The following is a 16,551-nucleotide window of genomic DNA, read 5'->3' as shown; positions in this document are numbered from 1 at the left end:
TCCTTTGACGGTCTCGTGCCAAATACCATCAGTCACATGATCCACCAGCTGCTCTTCTTCAGCACACCAGGTGGAACATTGAACAGAAGAGCTCCACCGGCGGGAGACCGATCAAACTCATTAACTGACTTCTTTGTCTGTCTGTTTTGTTAAAGAGTCACATCTTGGACTGAGCAGATGTGTGCTGCTTGATATTTTTTTTTTTTTGTTTTTTTGTGGGCCACAAATCCAAGAGTTGATTTATTCGATTCCAACGCTGAAAAGCCATTTAATTTGGAATGGCAGAGCAAAGGCTGCGTGGCGAAAAGCAGAATGACATCACCTTGGACAACTAGAGACAGGGTTTTTTTTGTTGTTTTTTTTCCCCCACTGATCTGGCAAAGCGGCGTTGTGTTTGCAAAGCAACACAATCACAAAACAGTTTCATTTTCTTTATTTCTAGTATAAAATATCCACTTATCGTTTGAGTGAACAGGCTGTTTTGAGTTTGTTGTGCCAGACAGAGGGGAAGCAAATCCCGCATCATTTAACACTAGCTCGCCTCCATCATCACCATTCATAACATCGGAACCTCTATCACTGAGTAAAAAAAGGAAAATAACAGACTAAACTAACTCCTAAAATGACGACAATGGCTATGGCAACACAGGTGGAGGAGAGCTGAACATTTTAGAACACGTCATAGCCACCATTCTTGCTGTGAGACAGTCCTCGGCAACAGTTTGCACTGATCGCATATTGATCTGCTTTGCAGTTCGGTCCAGTGGCAGTGTTCTGTACGTGCGCTCTTCTTTCTCAGCCAGGGAGCATGCTTAGAATTTCAGGCTGAAGCCAGGACCGACTGCAGACGCTCCCTGATTGCTGGTGGTCAGGTGAAAGCCTGTGTCTTTTAGGTCGTCATCCCCCTGCAGACAGAGAAGCCCAAACAACATGGCAGATGTTCAAGAATGAGCGGGGGGGGGGGGACAAAACACAAGGAGATCAGTTTAGCAGCACAAGTGTCAAACTCAAGACCAAGTCCATTCATAGCATAAATTGGACAATAGGATGCGTTTGTTAGAAAAGTTTCAGGACAGGTGGTACTTTCATTTGCTCCTCGACCACCCTTGTAAAACTCACATCTGAACCTCGAACCATCTCTCCCATTTGAAATGAATGGAATGCTATTAACCTGTGCCAGCCTCCTCCCCCCCAAAAACACACTTGCTTAAGAAAGATGGAATTACCTACAAATGTGTGCGTGGATAATAAAGGATTTTATGACTGCATCAGTATGTCCTTGGAACAGATTTTCTTTAACCCATTAAAGCCTGCTCTCTAAAACCTACGGTCGTCTTTGGGGTCACCTTTGAAAACCTGACATTTTTCTGGAAATTCAACACCTCCAAAATAATTAATATCTTTGTAGCAGATTCCAAAAGAATTTGAGAGCTTGGACATGTGGCTTTCACACAGGCCCGAGTTTATTCATCTTTACAGTTTTGATCGAAGACGGAAGTGAAACACTATTTTTAATTGAAAAAAAAAGAAAGTGGTAATTACCATGCTGTATTCTCTTACAAAGACTTTGAAATCGTCATTACCTATGAACACATATCTTAACCGTATATCACGTTTGGCTGGTTTCACGCGAAATGCCATACGAAGCCGCCGTACGGTTTTAAAGTCCGCAAGCGCGTCGTCCAAATCACTGCCGTGACTTAAATGAGAGCTCCCACGCTCGATTCCTCCTCGAAAAAATTCCGGGTATCTTCCGACAACTCGCAACACCGTCACATGTATAATCTGATGCATTTCATTGGCTAAGAGGCTAAGAATTGGATTAAATGACCTATACGATCTCCCGGCTTTAAAGGGAGAAATACACAACAGCGCTCATGGCTTTAGTGGTAGAAAGGCGATTGTGCGTTCCCGGCTTTAATGGGTTATGGGTAAATTGTTTTGCAATATGAACTAATTGGAGCTCAACCAACGTCTCGGAACGCATCATGTTTGACCTCAGAGGTTCCACTGTAACAGTAATGGATCATTTTTATAATCATGAGACACTCCATTCCTACTTATTACAAAACATCCTTCCTCAGCAGTTATTACAAAAGGTACAATTGCAATTTGCTGGAAATTGAACTTCCTTGTGGGTAGTACCACTGCTGAAGACATTAGCAGCGTCAGGCTGCGCATCATGGAAAACACGAGGAGGAACTAGGCAGACACAAAGCAGTGGCTTGTCGGCCTTTAATCTATTTAACACAGGCAGCCTTCGGAAAGCCTACTAGCTTTATGTAATGGAGAAAGTGGAACTTAATGGCCTTACCAGTTGACTGTAGCCCAGGCCTCCCTCGGGCGGCCGAGGGCTGGTGCCTCTCTTTACCCTCTGTTGCTCACTCTTGGCCGGCCACGTGGGGAACATGGATGGGTCGATGGGTAGCGGCGTCTCGCGGAAGTACTCGTGCTTAAGCCCCTCGTCGGATAGGATCCTCTTACTGGGACAGTAGGTGAGGAATCTGGAAGAGCATCCACAGTCACTTCACGTGGAGATGCTAGCCACTGCCAGGCGACCGCGGATTATTATTACCCTCTTATTTTTACTAGAGCCCTCTTTGTGGCCTGGAGGAAAACATCGCAAGCCTAGGCCTATGACATTTGAGGACGCCTGCTCAATACTATACTGCCACAGAAACAGGAGCGCAGAACATTCAGAAAGACTGCAAGCAGACACACTGACAGGAAGTTGCTGAAAAGGGTAATCAGGCGGCTCGATGATGAAGTGCTTCCAATATACTTCGTCTTTATAGGGGCTCAATTTCGTTTTCACTCTCAGCTTCTTGAGAACCCTAGCTCCGCCCCCGGCTGTCCTGGTGACAAAAGCAGTACTAATTATTTGGCTCTGCTTTAAAGGGGGCCATGGTTAAAATGATCAGGATCGTTATCAGGCTTCGCAAGAGCTTGCTGGTGAGCTGATCATTTGAATCAGGTGTGTTACAGCAGGGAGGGATGGAAAACCTGCAGGACAGGTGCCCTCGAGGACCGGAGTTGGTGACCCCTGGTCTACATTAACACAATCAAATACCTTCGGACGGATACGTGACGCCCAAGTAAAGGACTTGCTAGCTCCGGCCCTCTCAGCGTCGCATTTCACAGGAAAAATGTCCTACGACATCCTCCAATTATCCAATCCACTTATCCTCACAAGGGTCGCGGGCGTGCTGCAGCCTATCCCAGCTGTCTTCCGGCAGTAGGGGGCGTACACCCGGAACTGAGAACGCTATGCTCGTGAAAGTCGACCGAAGTTTACAGTCGCAATCGCTAACGGACGCTCCGTATTAGAGCCGAATTGGGCAAGATAAGATCGGTCTAACAAAAAACGAGCTTTTTTTTTTTTTACCCCGTACAAAAATTGTTATACGACGTACACAATTTGAAATGATCAAAAAATGTATAAAATACATGGAAAACGTATAAATTGACAGGTATGTAGTTGAAACAAGGCATTCTGAGAAATAATAAGAGTTGATCCACCCGTTTTTAGCTATCTCAGGGGTCAGCAATTTTGTCACTTCTCTCGACTGAAAATGACATCTCAACTCCTCAGGTCACAACCAATCAAAGTCCTGTTTTGTGAAGATGAGCCGTGATTGGTCGTTACCTGAGCCCTGAGTAGTTGTGATGTCGTTTTCAGTCGACAGAAGTGACAAAATGGCCGCCCCCTGAGATGGCTAAAAAGGGGTGGATTTTGCTGCTTAACTCATATTCCACAAACGCAATATTTATCAGAATGCCGTGTTTCAACTCGTGGGCTGGCCTGCTGTGAAAATATTCTTTCACAGACGCAAAAAGCAATTCTGGTGTGCTTGTTGCTTTGCATAAAGCTGTGCACACAATTCATTCCATGAGTAACACTACTGTACTGCAGTGAAAATGCTGATGGAAATACTGCTCTAGAGGTTCTTTACATCAGGGTGGGAATATTTGAGTTTGGAGATCCTGCTGACACCTGAACATTAACTTGCAACTGAACCCAACTGCGTATCAAAGTCTTTCTTGGACTTGAAAGGTTTGCAGGCACCAGTGTGTGATAGTGCAAACAGATCTAGTTGCCAAAATATACCTTTCAACATTTATTCAGCGGTTCTGTCTGACACTTTCCAAACAAGAGTTTTTTGGGGTTTTTTTGTGAAGTGTTGACCTCACATGGACTGAATTTCTCCTGGTTTTCTTTTTACAGCTGGAATGGGACCAAAAACCTCCAGTGAACCATGATCCTCAGACTGCACAGTGCAGGTTTCTCTTTTACAGGTGCATGCAACGACTCTGTGGGTGGGTGTAAATATCTGGGAACGTCCTTCTTCCTTGCAGCTGCTCAACAACAACAGCCTTCGCCGGACGCATGAATTGCTCTTGAGGCCAAAAGGTCCCTTATCAAATACTACATGTTTGCACAAACATCTCCTGGAAGTGTGGGGCGTCACCATGGTGAGTGTATCTGCGAAACAGAACACGGGGATGGAGCAGAGGCATGCTGATGAATCACCAGTCCGCTACTGTTGTCATGTTTTAAGTGAGGCGGCCAGAAAAGCACGGAGCGAATAAAAAGCTCTGGAGCCACCGAAGGAAAGAGCAACGTAAGAATGCATTGATGTGAGTGAGCTTTTTTCCACTGTCAAATCCCGCTGATTGTAACTGATGTATCCGTTTGATATTTGCCTGCGGCTCACATCTGATTTCGGTATTCCGTCGCCAGGGACTAAAACATTGTCAGTAAAGGTTTTATTTCATGTCATAATGTAAAACCACCACACAAATGTGATGTTTGAGCAAAACATAAGCTCGCACTTTTGATAGGTTCCAAAGTGAGACAGACTGCAGCGCTGCCTTCAATACGGGGAAAATAAGTGCTTTGAATAAACTCACTTGTTCATTAAGTCGAAACCCTGGTCCGAGAGCAGCGCGCCAAAGCGCTTTCGCAGGTTATTGTAGGGATACTCTGAGAAAGACATCTTCTTCACAGCAGGCAGCTCGTTGTAGCCCGGCCAGATTTTCTCGCTGGGTGACCCCAGATCCTAAAGACCACACAAACGACACATGGAGCTCTTATTGGAAGGGCAGATGGGGACTTCCACTCAACCAGACGTGTTCAAAAGCTTTATCACAGGTAACGACTGCAGCATAATTTGAGAGGCCTGAATCAGTCCAAGCTCATTCGCACAACTAGGGTGGCCTTCTTTGTTTCTTCCCCAGAGCTGCTTAGAGCCAGCAGCTCCACCCTGTGGTGTGCTGCAGAGTTGCACTGTGAGCGCTAAAGAACGGTGATGATAAATCAGAAAATTTACCTTGAATATTTTATTAATTTGGTCGATTTCAGATTTTCCTGGAAAAAGAGGTTTCTGGGTAAGGAGCTCTCCAAAAATGCAGCCCACAGACCACATGTCGACAGCTGTGGAGTACTCCTGCAGGAAGGAGAAAAAAAAAAAAAAACACAGTGGCAGTCCATAAAAACATAACGCAGACAGTCTGCCTGGCACGTTTCAACTTCGGTCTGTCTCGCCTGTGAAAGTGGATGTGCTGTGACGACCGCTGGACCTTTTCCACGTGTAAATCAACTTGTGTAAAAGTCAAAATCGAGTTTCCATAAGCTGAGTGATTTGCAGATGTTGGTTTATATTTGGAAATGTATTTTGGGGGTAAAAATATCAGCGGTGACGACATGGTCCCTCAGTTATAAGTGCAGCTGTATTTGCACCGTAGCGTGAGTGGTGCTTTTACCTTGGCTCCAAGCAGCAGCTCTGGTGATCTGTACCACAAGGTCACCACGACAGGAGTGTAAGGCTTCAGGGGGGAACCATACTCACGGGCTAAACCAAAGTCACCGACCTACAATACCCGAATAATATCGTTGAGTTGCACTGTTTTCAGAAAAAAGTACGGAAAATAGCTCATAAAAGCCCACCCACCTTAAGGATGCCCTTGTGACTAAGCAGCAGGTTGGACGTCTTCAGGTCCCGGTGGAGAATCCAATTATCGTGGAGATGACGGACTCCCCGAAGCAGCTGAATCATCAGTGTCTTGACTTCTCCTGCAAGACGGCGGCGTTTCAGCAGGTAACTAGTGTGCTACGCAACATTCATAATCATCAAGATGATTCATCACCTGGCAAGAAAGGTTGCTTCATGGTTTCCATCAGACTCTTCAGGTCGTGTTCAACGTAGTTCATCACAATGTAAATCTTGTCCATGTTGCTTCCAACAACTATTTCCTACAACGCGTTACATTGCACGCACTTAAAAGGGAATGCATGACTTTGAAAAAGTATACATAAAAAAAGAAGTCTTCTCACCCTCACTGTTACAATGTTGGGGTGCTGCGCTTTCAATATGGTATTGATTTCTCGCAAAGACGTGATAGGGAAGCCCTCCTTCTCCTTCTCCATCTTAAGCCTTTTTAAGGCCACGATTTCATCTGTAAACATGAGCGCAGTCTACATCTGAGCTATCTGAGCTACAACACCTACAGCCAATGGGCACACATCACGTCTACTCCCTTACCCGTCTTTTTGTCCTTGGCTCTGTACACCACACCATACGTCCCCTCCTCAATTCGGTTCAGACACTGGAATTCCTCCACACTGCGACACCCCTAAAAAACAACAACACATTTATTCACATTATGAACAGCTCCACACGGAATGGGCACACATGGGTAAGAGCAGATGAGTTTTTCGTGTCATGAGGGCTTGAGGCGAGTGTCTAACATGTTTGATCTTTGTCACCTCGCAAGGTTTACAAAACAAAAGCTCACAGCGTGTTGTGTATTTTGTGCTGTTTTGGCTGGAATAAAAAAATTTTTGCAATTAAATTGTTTTCCAAAATCGTTCAGTCCTACTAGGCTTCCCCTTTAAATACACAATGTGTAATTCTCCGTTTTGTGTTTAGTTTGACAGTAAAACTGGGAGTGGAAATAAATCACCCAAAGCCTCTTCTTTGAAGAATAGTTCACTGTCTGCCGATCTGCAGCTTTTTGTGAAGTAATGTTGCGAACATCTAGCGCTCTAATCTTAAATTTTGGAATGGAAGACAAAACAAATTAAAATAAAACTCTGCAGAGTGGTGGCTTGGACCTCGAAAAACTCATTAAGTTGGGTCACTTGAAAGCTAAAGAAGAAGTCAACCCAAACACATTTTTTTCAAAAATATGTTCTATGCAGGCCCAATAGTTGAAACAAGGCATTCTGATAAATATTGCGTTTGTGGAATAAGAGCTAATCCACCTCTTCTTCCAATCACAGCTCACCTGTTTTCTGAAGCTGAGCCATGATTGGTCATTATCTTAGCCCTGAGACACTAGGATGTCATTTTCAGTCGACAGAAGTGACAAAATGGCCGCCCTCTGAGATGGCTAAAAGCGGGTGGATTTTGCTGCTTAACTCATATTCCACAAACGCATTATTTATCAGAATGCCTTGTTTCAACTCGTGGGCCTGCATAGAACATATTCTTGAAAAAATCACTTGACTTGCACTTTAAGGCACCAACTGTAAACCAACATTTAAAAGGCAGCCATTATCTGAAAGACTTATCTTCCCAAGGACACACAGTATTCAATAACATTATATATGATCACTTCATTGTAGACAAATATATAAATATACTCCATTCAAATAGATCTTATATACTGTACAACTATGTTAGGTGAAGGGTTTATTTGGCAAAGTGGACACAAATATTATGAGGTAGAGCGTCTATTAGAGCTGAGACCTCGATTAAGGGAAACACTGTATGTTAATGGTTTAACGCTAACAGAATCTAAATAAGTGTGATGTGACGACATGCACCTGTAAAGCGGGCAAATATTTGGGCAGCTCCTTCTTGAGCTCCACAGGTGAAATTGGGGGGGAGTCAGGAATATAGTTTCCTTCAGGTGTGGGGGAGCGTGAATGAGTCTGCGACTGAGGCGTTGGGTCACCATCCCCCGCATCTTCTTCCTCCTCATCCTCCATATCCTCACCACTTTCCTCGGTGTCGTGGTCGAACCGGGATTCTGGCACTGTTGGATGAAGGTTGAAGATGAGAAGCATGCTCAATTTTATTCAAATGCGGCGCCCTAACTATTCGGCGCCTGAATCACGCTATAAAACATAACATGGATGAAGAATTATAGCCCGAAGAGCGGTTTGGGTGTTAAACTGCTCCAACTATAAGCAGCAGCAGTATCACACCAGTGCTTTTCAAAATGTGGCAAGTCAAAGTGTCTGCGGTGAAAGAGTGAATCTGAAATTGATTACAGGCATCTCTTGCTATGCTCAAAAGCATTCAGTGGTCTGCCTTCTCATTTACATTTGGATCACAGATGTGCCCGCAGCAACGAGTCCTGAGAAAGCATTTCAAAAACCCTCATGTGGTACATGTTAAGTACATTTTGTTATTCATATGCAATCATTGGATTACTGACCGCTCAAATCTAATAAATTATGACTATCATGTGCAAAACATAAAGCGTACAATATCAGGGACAGAGTAAGGAAAGCCTCAAATATATGGTGGCCAGTAAATGAACTAATAAACATGATGACGAAATGTTTGATTAAGATCAGCGGTTGACCTGCAGGAATATGATTTCCATTTTCCTGCTCCTCTTCAAAGTCCTCCTCTGACTGCTCCTCCTCGCTCACTTCCTCTGCAAGAAGGGAGACCCGACTGTTAAGCCTAGCCCGGCCGGCTACATAGGGAACTCCCTTCTAACGCAATGCAAAAATGTGGAATTGTTGATTACCTGCACTCTGCTCAGTCCTCTCTGAGCCAGAGACCGAGACTGACTCCCCCTCCTCCTCCTCCTCCTCTTCCTCCTCTTCTCCTTCTTCTTCTTCTTCTTCTTCTTCTTCTTCACCATCAGTCTTGCTGCTCGACTCCTCTTCCTCCCCCTCTTCCTCCTCAGAACCAGATCTTGATGCTATATAAAGGGACGTGCGAATGAGTGAAGGGCCTCATATTTTCCTGCTAATCGGCTGAAGTGAGGATGTCATCTCTCACCCCCGGAAGACTCCGCAGAGCTGGTTTTCCTTTCACTATCACTTATGTCTTGAAGATCCGCGAGTAGGTCTTGAACCTCAGGCCTCTCCTCCTTTGACGCTGCAAGCAAATCACGAGTTATGCAACAACAACAACAACAAAAAAAAGCTGGCCTACGACAGTGTCGCTTTAATACAGCATTCAAGGACATGTTCTTGTGCGACAAACTCACTAATCTTTCGTAGTTCACCGGGTTCTGTTTTCTCCCGAGGAACATGAGCAGGGCTGCGGCTGCGGTGACTTTGCTTCGGCTTCTCACCATACTCGTCCGGTAACATTCGATGGTGTGAAGGCACTGCGGACCGTAGAGTTGGTTTTTAGTCGCGACCGAATGACCCTAACCTCTTAAAAAGTTAAGCGCTGTGCTTTCACGTCTACAATGTTGCAACATGTCAAATCGATTCACTGGCCATTTAAGACGTTCATTTTGTTACTGCATTAAGTGGAATTTCAGATATTTTATCATGAAGATTTAATTGATTTAAAACGGGACATTTAAACGTATTTTTTGGCATCGTTGTTTTGTGCTTCAAAATGATTTTGTTTTGTTTACTTGGTTTGAATCACTGCTGCGCCAGACTAAGTCATATAAAAAGGGTATACCGTTACAATACTTCTATTCAAATTTAAAAAATGTTGACATTTGAGACAATTCGGATGTGCACTGGTTTCGTTCTACTCAACGCATTGCCGAGATATCGGATGAGGACTCGGTTTCGGCAAATATTCTCAATCAAATGAGTCGTTGTGGAAGAAAACGCGATTGGGCCATCTCTGGAGTGATTGATGAGCCAGCCGTCCCGATTTGAATACTGACCGTCTCGTCGACCCTCTCGTTCTTTGCGTCGCTCATCAGCCCTCCTCTCTCGGTCTTTCAGCTCTCGTTGCTCTTTCTGCTGCTCACGCAGTTTTCTGTCACGCTCTCGCTGCCGCTCCTGCTGTTCCAGACGGTCCCTGTGGTCCAAAAAAAACCCAGGAGATTCCAGTCGAGGTCTGTCCGGACAACCAGAAGCCCAGTTTTGTCAATGCAATTTTTCTTGTTAGAAACTTTACTACTAAAACATGCATCACAACGTTATGACTGCGGCAATGCTAAACAACAGACAGGGCTGCACTTTGTTAAAACTATTGTCAAATGTAGTCTATTGAGTGTAATTGTATACAAGCCGCACCTACTAAATACAAATTAATCTGCTTCAAACATTTCACACACAAGATTTATAAACCACGCACATTAAACATACTATGCTGCCTTGAACACGTGTGCCAAACTCAAGTCCAGCAGTTCTAATTGTTTCCACGGAGCACAGGTTAATAGTTATATGCCTGAGAGTATTATTGCACATTTCCTTGGATAGAACATTTTTGACTTGACTTCCTCTTTAACTGAGACTAATGGTAAATGCTGTGATTTAAGGCACTCCGAATTAAATTTATGACAAATAAACAGCTTGAAGCAATAACACTTAGCCTCTCATTTGGACAACTGTTATCTTTCTGCCAAACTAAACACTGCACTTTCATGGAGGGCAGAATGCACATAAATGAGAGAAAAACAAATCTTGCAAACTTTGTGTAGGAAATAATAAAAGGGAGAAACAGCACAAAGTAACACAGAAGTGAAAATCCTGCCAGTGCCACAATAAAATACATCTGTCTGCACAACAACCCAAATTGTGTGCAAATGCCGCGTTTTGGGCAAAATGATTATGATTGCTCTTTTAGGCATACTTTACATTAACAGTTAACACACACTTTAACATGGAGCTAATTGTCAAATTCATGAACTGTAAGCATGATTTTAGTGAGCTAAAGAGATGGTAAGAACAGATGAGATTATGACACTCCCAGAGCAAAAATGAGCCGCGTCATTGTTTAAGATGCCGTTATTAAAGCTGGGGGAGGAAGTTGTGGCTTATACAGTAGTCCCAATTCTACAGTAATTGGCACAAAAGCTTCTCCAACAGGGACTTTTGGTAACTTTCACTGCCCCTAAACAAAAACTTCAGCACGGTGCTTTTTCAATGTTGTGTTCACCTCTCTCTGCGTGAATGAGCTCTAGCCTGCTCCCTTCGTTTCTGCCTCTCCCAGTCCTGCCGGGCTTTGTCTTCTTCCCACTGACGCTTCCTGCGATCTCGCTCCCTGTCTTTATCTTTGGCCCGTGCATGCTTCCCTGCTGTAAAGGGAATACACCTTCAGTGGATGCGGATGGGGATTTTGTGCTGAAAACTTTAGGAATGAAGTCCTCTCACCACCCTCAGCCGAGTGGCTGCGATGGCGTCTTTTGTCTTTTCTCTTCTCCTCCTTTCTGTGATGAGATTTCTCTTTCCTTGCAACTTGCTGTGGAGGCTTAATAGCTAGGGAATCGTCTTCCTCTCCTCTGTATTGAAAAATACAAACAAAATAGCAGTGTGAGATCATTCGCATCAACAACGTTCCCTTCTACTGAAGATGACTTTAACACAACAGATTTTGTTACTGCTGATACATTTTCCAACCACAAGAAAGGGTTATTTTATTATTGTTTTTCTGACGCTGCACACAATTGTACCTCCCAACATGCATACAACTGTACCTCCTAAGTCTTACGATCTAAAAGTGGTAGAATTTGGAGTTTCACCAAAATCTAAACCAATTGAGAAAATGACAGGTTTGGGGAGAAAAAAGGTTTGCAATTTGAAAAATTTGTGCTTAAACAGCTTCATGGAAAGGATAGTTTTATTTTGTCCTGCTGTATTTACAGTGGGTACGGGAAGTATTCAGATCTCTTGAAATGTTTCACTTTCTGTGTCAGTGCAGCCATTTGCCAAAATCAAAAAAGTTCATTTTATTTCCCATTAATGTCCCCTCAGCACCCAATCTTGACAGAAAAAAACAGAAATGTAGAAATGTTTGTAGATACATGAAAAAAGAAAAACTGAAATATCATATGGTCATAAGTATTCAGACCTTGACGAATTTTATTGAGTAGAAGCACCATTTTGAGTTAGTCCAGCCATGAGTCTTCTTGGGAATGATGCAACAGGTTTTTCACACCTGGAGATCTGAAGTGATAGTTGACTTTGTGGATCTTCATCTCTGGAGCGCAGCCACAGTGATCTTTGGGTTCCTCTTTACCTCTCTCACCAAGGCTCTTCTCCACGGTCGCTCCGTTTGGCTGGACGAGGCGGCCAGGTCTAGCAGTTGAGTGATGGTCGTCCCAAACTTCTTCCCTTTGAGGATTAAGGAGGCCACTGTGCTCTTAGGAATCTTGAGTGCTGCAAAAATTCTTTTGTAACCTTGGCCAGATCTGTGCCTAGCTACAATTCTGTCTCTAAGAATAAGAATAAGAATAAGAATGCCTTTATTGATCCCACAGTGGGGAAATTTTCATTGTTACAGTAGCAAAGATATAGGTCACACAGGGGCGGCGGCATAATGTGGCCATTAATGTATAACCTTAGGGAGTTCCTTTGACCTCATGATTCTCATTTGCTCTGACACGCACTGTGAGCTGTAAGGTCTTATATAGACCTTTCCTAATTAAGTCCAATAACTTTAATTAAATACAGCTGGACTCCAGTAAAGGAGCAGAACCCTCTCAAGGAGGGTCAGAAGACATGGACAGCATGTGAGTTAAACATGAAGGTCACTGCAAAGGGTCTGAATACTTATGACCATATATTTCAGTTTTTCCTTTTTCATAAATTAGCAAAATTTTCTACATTTAGTTTTTTTCTGTCAAGATTCGATGCTGAGTGTACATTAATGAGAAAAATAAATCAACTTTTTTGATTTTGGCAAATGGCTGCAATGACAGAAAGTGTACATTTTCAAGGGGTCTGAATACTTTCTATACCCACTGTAGCTTTGTTGCTGATGTTTGGCACAAGCACCTGTCCTCTGTGGAATCTTGACGACTGTAGGGGGAATTGCGAATTGTTATTTCCATCCTTTGATCCCGTAGTTCTCCTTCCTCCGGGGTCTCTCGTTTGGCTTCCCGAGCATCCGCCTGTGGAACAACGCTTTGGGAAATCTAGGGTAAAGACAGGAATTATTGCGGAATTGTGTCATGTGAATGCAAAATGACATTGGAGTAAAAAAAAATATATATATATATATATATATATATATATATATATATACACAGGCAGTCCTCGCATTACGACGTACACGACCTACGACGTTTCGACTTTACGATGCCCGTGCCTCCTCCACCATTTTGACTTCAGCACCAGATTGCCTACGTTTGCATGCAGTCAATATTCAGTTTAAGGTCAAAATTCCAATTTCTGAAATATTCTGAATAATCTGTTTACAAGATTGAGCGGACAGAGTTGCTCCGGCGTTTGAATAAGCCACTGTGTACGGCGACGCAAGGCGTCACACTTGATATTCATGTCAGTCATCGCAGGAATGAAGCTGGAAGCTGTGTATTTGCGATGGGTTTCGCGCCAAACAACGCACTTCTGCATACAAGCACTTCCTGTACTACAAAGACCAGCATACGCAGTGTCTTGATCTTGGTCTGTTTGCACGCCGGCAGTATCTTTGCCTTTTTCGCCCTCCTCTCATCCTTCTCCATCCGTCTCTCAGCAGTAATGCTAAGTACAAGATCTTATGCTTTTATTTTAATGTATTTTTATTTTTTTTATACAAAGTATTTTGATGTAAATTTCGACTAACAGTGAAATCCGACACACGTGGAAATTTGTGTTACATCGCCAGTGTAGGAACGGAACTCGTTCGTAAATTGAGGACTTCCTGTATATGCACATACATACACACACATACAGTATATTTGAACAGCAAATAGTTAACTTACATCATTCTCAAAATAGAAATGCTAAATATTTGTAAATAGACAATGTTGTATAATAAACTGACTATTTTATTTATTGATTACATGTAGATGTTGGTCTTAAGATGTACTTTACATTGTTCGGTTGCTTGGTATCGGTTCGCTCTTCTAATTCCTTTCTGCGTTTCTTCTCCAGTAGTATTTCTTCAAGAGTTTTAACTTTCCAGGTCTCTTTTTCGTCCCCCATCAGCATCCACGCTCCACCACCTGCATCACAGCAAAACAAACACACGCAACATTTGATGACATCATCACAGAAGTGGCAAAGAAAAATTGACATTATTACGGTTCTGATCAAATTAATGAAACTTATTCAAATAGAACAATGATTGAACTGAGGTGGCATACAGGGTGTGTATGGGGGGTTGTTAATAAACATGTTCCCACTACTGTAGTTTTAAGTTGTAATAGCACCGTTCACCATGAGATGGCAGACATCTCTTATTTGCGCTTAATCAGGAATATTATCACGGAAGCATTTTATTTGCTCAACAAATTCAAAAGCAAGCCTATCTACCATGGTTGCTCAAAGGAAAGCAATGCAAGTGAAAGTCAATAATGGCTATGCCTGTGTCACTAAGTTCTGCCACAGAAAGCCAGTACGACGAAGATGGCAGCTAAATATGGGACACGCAAGAATAAAGGAACACCCACAAAAAGCAGCGGAGAGAAGACAGTTCTTGATGAGATGTTCATTTCACTGCTGGCCAGTTGCACTGAGGATGCACTTTTTTGTTTTTGAACTTTAAAACAAAGATAATCAGTGATACATGAAAGATGAACATTTCTGTTCCAGTATATTGATTGAATTTAGGGGAAACTATTACTGTTGTAAACTTAAGGGGGACATTTTATTGTTTTTATTTATTCATTCACTCTTTTATGCAAACTTTTTATTTAGCATGCACTAGGAAAAGATGTCTAGGTCTTGTGAACAAGAGCTCCTCAAAACCTCATAAGTAACAGTTGGTGAAATTCATTTTCAAAAATCTATATTATTGGTCAGTCCACACGCGCGGGTGTTACTTTTACACATTACTGACCAATCTAAAGCGTTGAAAATGGCTTGCGCTCTTACATGATCGCTCGTGGTTGAACAAACTTGTCATTTTTTGTGTCTCCTGTAGATAGATAGATATTCACACATACAATTAATGTTTTCCTTTGTGTCCACGCCGTTCTGTACCGTTGTCAAACGAGGACCCCTTTCATTATTAACCAGCTAGACGGTACCAAAATCGTACTGTTCACGGTTTGACTTCAATTTAACATGCAAATCTCGAAGGAGAAACTCCAAATTTCAAAACGCCAGACTAGGTTTACTGCTAACGTCAACTAGCAAGCTAATCATCGGCACGAGCGACATTCTCCTCAAATTACATGCATCTTACTTCTTGTGGTACGAGCAAGTGTTGCTTATTGAATAGTGCAGTTACACACGTAAAAGATAGTATGATTACATTCCTGAAATTTACACGCTAGGCAACGGCACTAGTTTGATTTGTAAAGCATCAAGGTGTTCATAACAAACCTGGAATATGGTCAGCAGTACTCTGGCTCACCGGAAGTCCAAACACGCTTCTTCGTTTTGTTAAAAAAAAATGCCGCCCAACAAGCAAAGTTATTGTGTTGGCGCCACCCTCTGGTTTGGAATGTAGACCATTTTATTTGATATGTTAGATGTAAACAAAACACTCATGAAAATGTTTGGGAAAATACAAAGTACAAGCGTCGCATTGGTACTTGCTACTTACCTACCACATATTCTGAACATTTCAGGAAAAAACATTTATAATCATTTTAAAATTATACATTGGTCATTATTTCAGCGCCAATCCGTTTCCCAAATATAAACACATAAAATATGGTTGGTGAACAGACAGGCACCAAAAACAACACACGAAGAGAAAAAGTGAGTGCTGATTCTGCGTAGATCAACTCTTGATTCCACGGCGTGAAAGTTGATTTTCTGCGAGCATTTAAAAAAACAAGAACTTAAATGATCGGTTAAAAAGCAAATCAATAATGAAGTCAGAATTCGATTATGAAATTATTTGTAAAACAAAAACACTGTGAAACATTAGTTGTTAAATAATCAACATCAATATTGTCTTTGTCACTTGGGTAGATTTCTATGCATTACATTCTATGCATTATATTTCTATGCAAAACATTTTACAAAGGGCGGCATGGTGATCGACTGTTTAGCACGTCCGCCTCACAGTTCAGAGGTCGTGGGTTCGATCCCTGCCCCGGTCTACTCAGTTCCGTGTCCTGGCGAGAAGTCGTGGGTTCGATCCCTGCCCCGGTCTACTCAGTTCCGTGTCCTGGCGAGAAGGGGCGTTCCATTCCAGGGTCTGCAGTCAGACCCCTCTCACTCAAAGTCCTTTTAGCAAGTGTATGTTACAATGTGTCACTGTTGTAATACGTACTATTAGGCAGAGCTGGGCATTTTACTAAAAATTGAGCGTCCGTTATTCGTCATCTGTCTGCAGCGTGGGTAGGCCTACCCTACGCTTCCGTCGTACATCATTCGACTTTTTTTCATCGAAGCCTCGCTGCAAAAAATAGACTAATGACGGACTGCAGATGAATGGCGGACTCAATAAAGGGGTTTCCATTTATGCTTAATCCATTTATTTTCTAAAA

At 42.7% G+C, this 16,551-nt stretch overlaps 1 protein-coding gene across 5 annotated transcripts; it reads right to left on the bottom strand.

Moving 5' to 3' along the window:
• Positions 1-417: 417 nt before the first annotated feature.
• Positions 418-15,455, bottom strand: cdk11b (cyclin dependent kinase 11B). 5 transcript variants are annotated; one of them, XM_086034588.1, is made up of 20 exons: positions 15,434-15,455; positions 13,979-14,109; positions 12,938-13,077; positions 11,315-11,442; positions 11,100-11,238; positions 9,880-10,055; positions 9,235-9,357; positions 9,024-9,122; positions 8,767-8,943; positions 8,596-8,670; positions 7,829-8,040; positions 6,543-6,633; positions 6,335-6,456; positions 6,148-6,253; positions 5,952-6,073; positions 5,764-5,871; positions 5,331-5,447; positions 4,912-5,060; positions 2,315-2,504; positions 418-905 (listed from the first exon to the last, which is right to left on the bottom strand). In XM_086034588.1, the coding sequence occupies exons 2-20, from the start codon at positions 14,093-14,095 to the stop codon at positions 813-815; spliced, it is 2,484 nt and encodes an 827-aa protein (XP_085890714.1). In that variant the 5' UTR covers positions 14,096-14,109; positions 15,434-15,455; the 3' UTR covers positions 418-812. The 5 variants fall into 5 exon arrangements, with proteins under 5 accessions (XP_085890714.1, XP_085889894.1, XP_085889038.1 ...); XM_086033768.1 differs by lacking the exon at positions 15,434-15,455 and adding an exon at positions 15,294-15,315; XM_086032912.1 differs by lacking the exon at positions 15,434-15,455 and adding an exon at positions 14,557-14,874.
• Positions 15,456-16,551: the final 1,096 nt, after the last annotated feature.

This window comes from Filicampus tigris, chromosome 1 (genome assembly GCF_054856515.1).
Source record: "Filicampus tigris isolate MCC_2025a chromosome 1, RoL_Ftig_1.0, whole genome shotgun sequence".
Lineage (NCBI taxonomy): Eukaryota > Metazoa > Chordata > Actinopteri > Syngnathiformes > Syngnathidae > Filicampus > Filicampus tigris.
This window is presented reverse-complemented; position numbering and strand designations above follow the sequence as displayed.

Excerpts from the sequence above, each read along its gene's own strand:
- cdk11b (XM_086034588.1), bottom strand. The coding sequence starts at position 14,095 with ATGCTGATGGGGGACGAAAAAGAGACCTGGAAAGTTAAAACTCTTGAA. Across the intron at positions 6,457-6,542 it reads AGCCAAGGACAAAAAGACGG|ATGAAATCGTGGCCTTAAAA; the intron begins GTAAGGGAGTAG and ends TCATGTTTACAG. Across the intron at positions 2,505-4,911 it reads GGTTTCGACTTAATGAACAA|ATTCCTCACCTACTGTCCCA; the intron begins GTGAGTTTATTC and ends ATGCTCTTCCAG.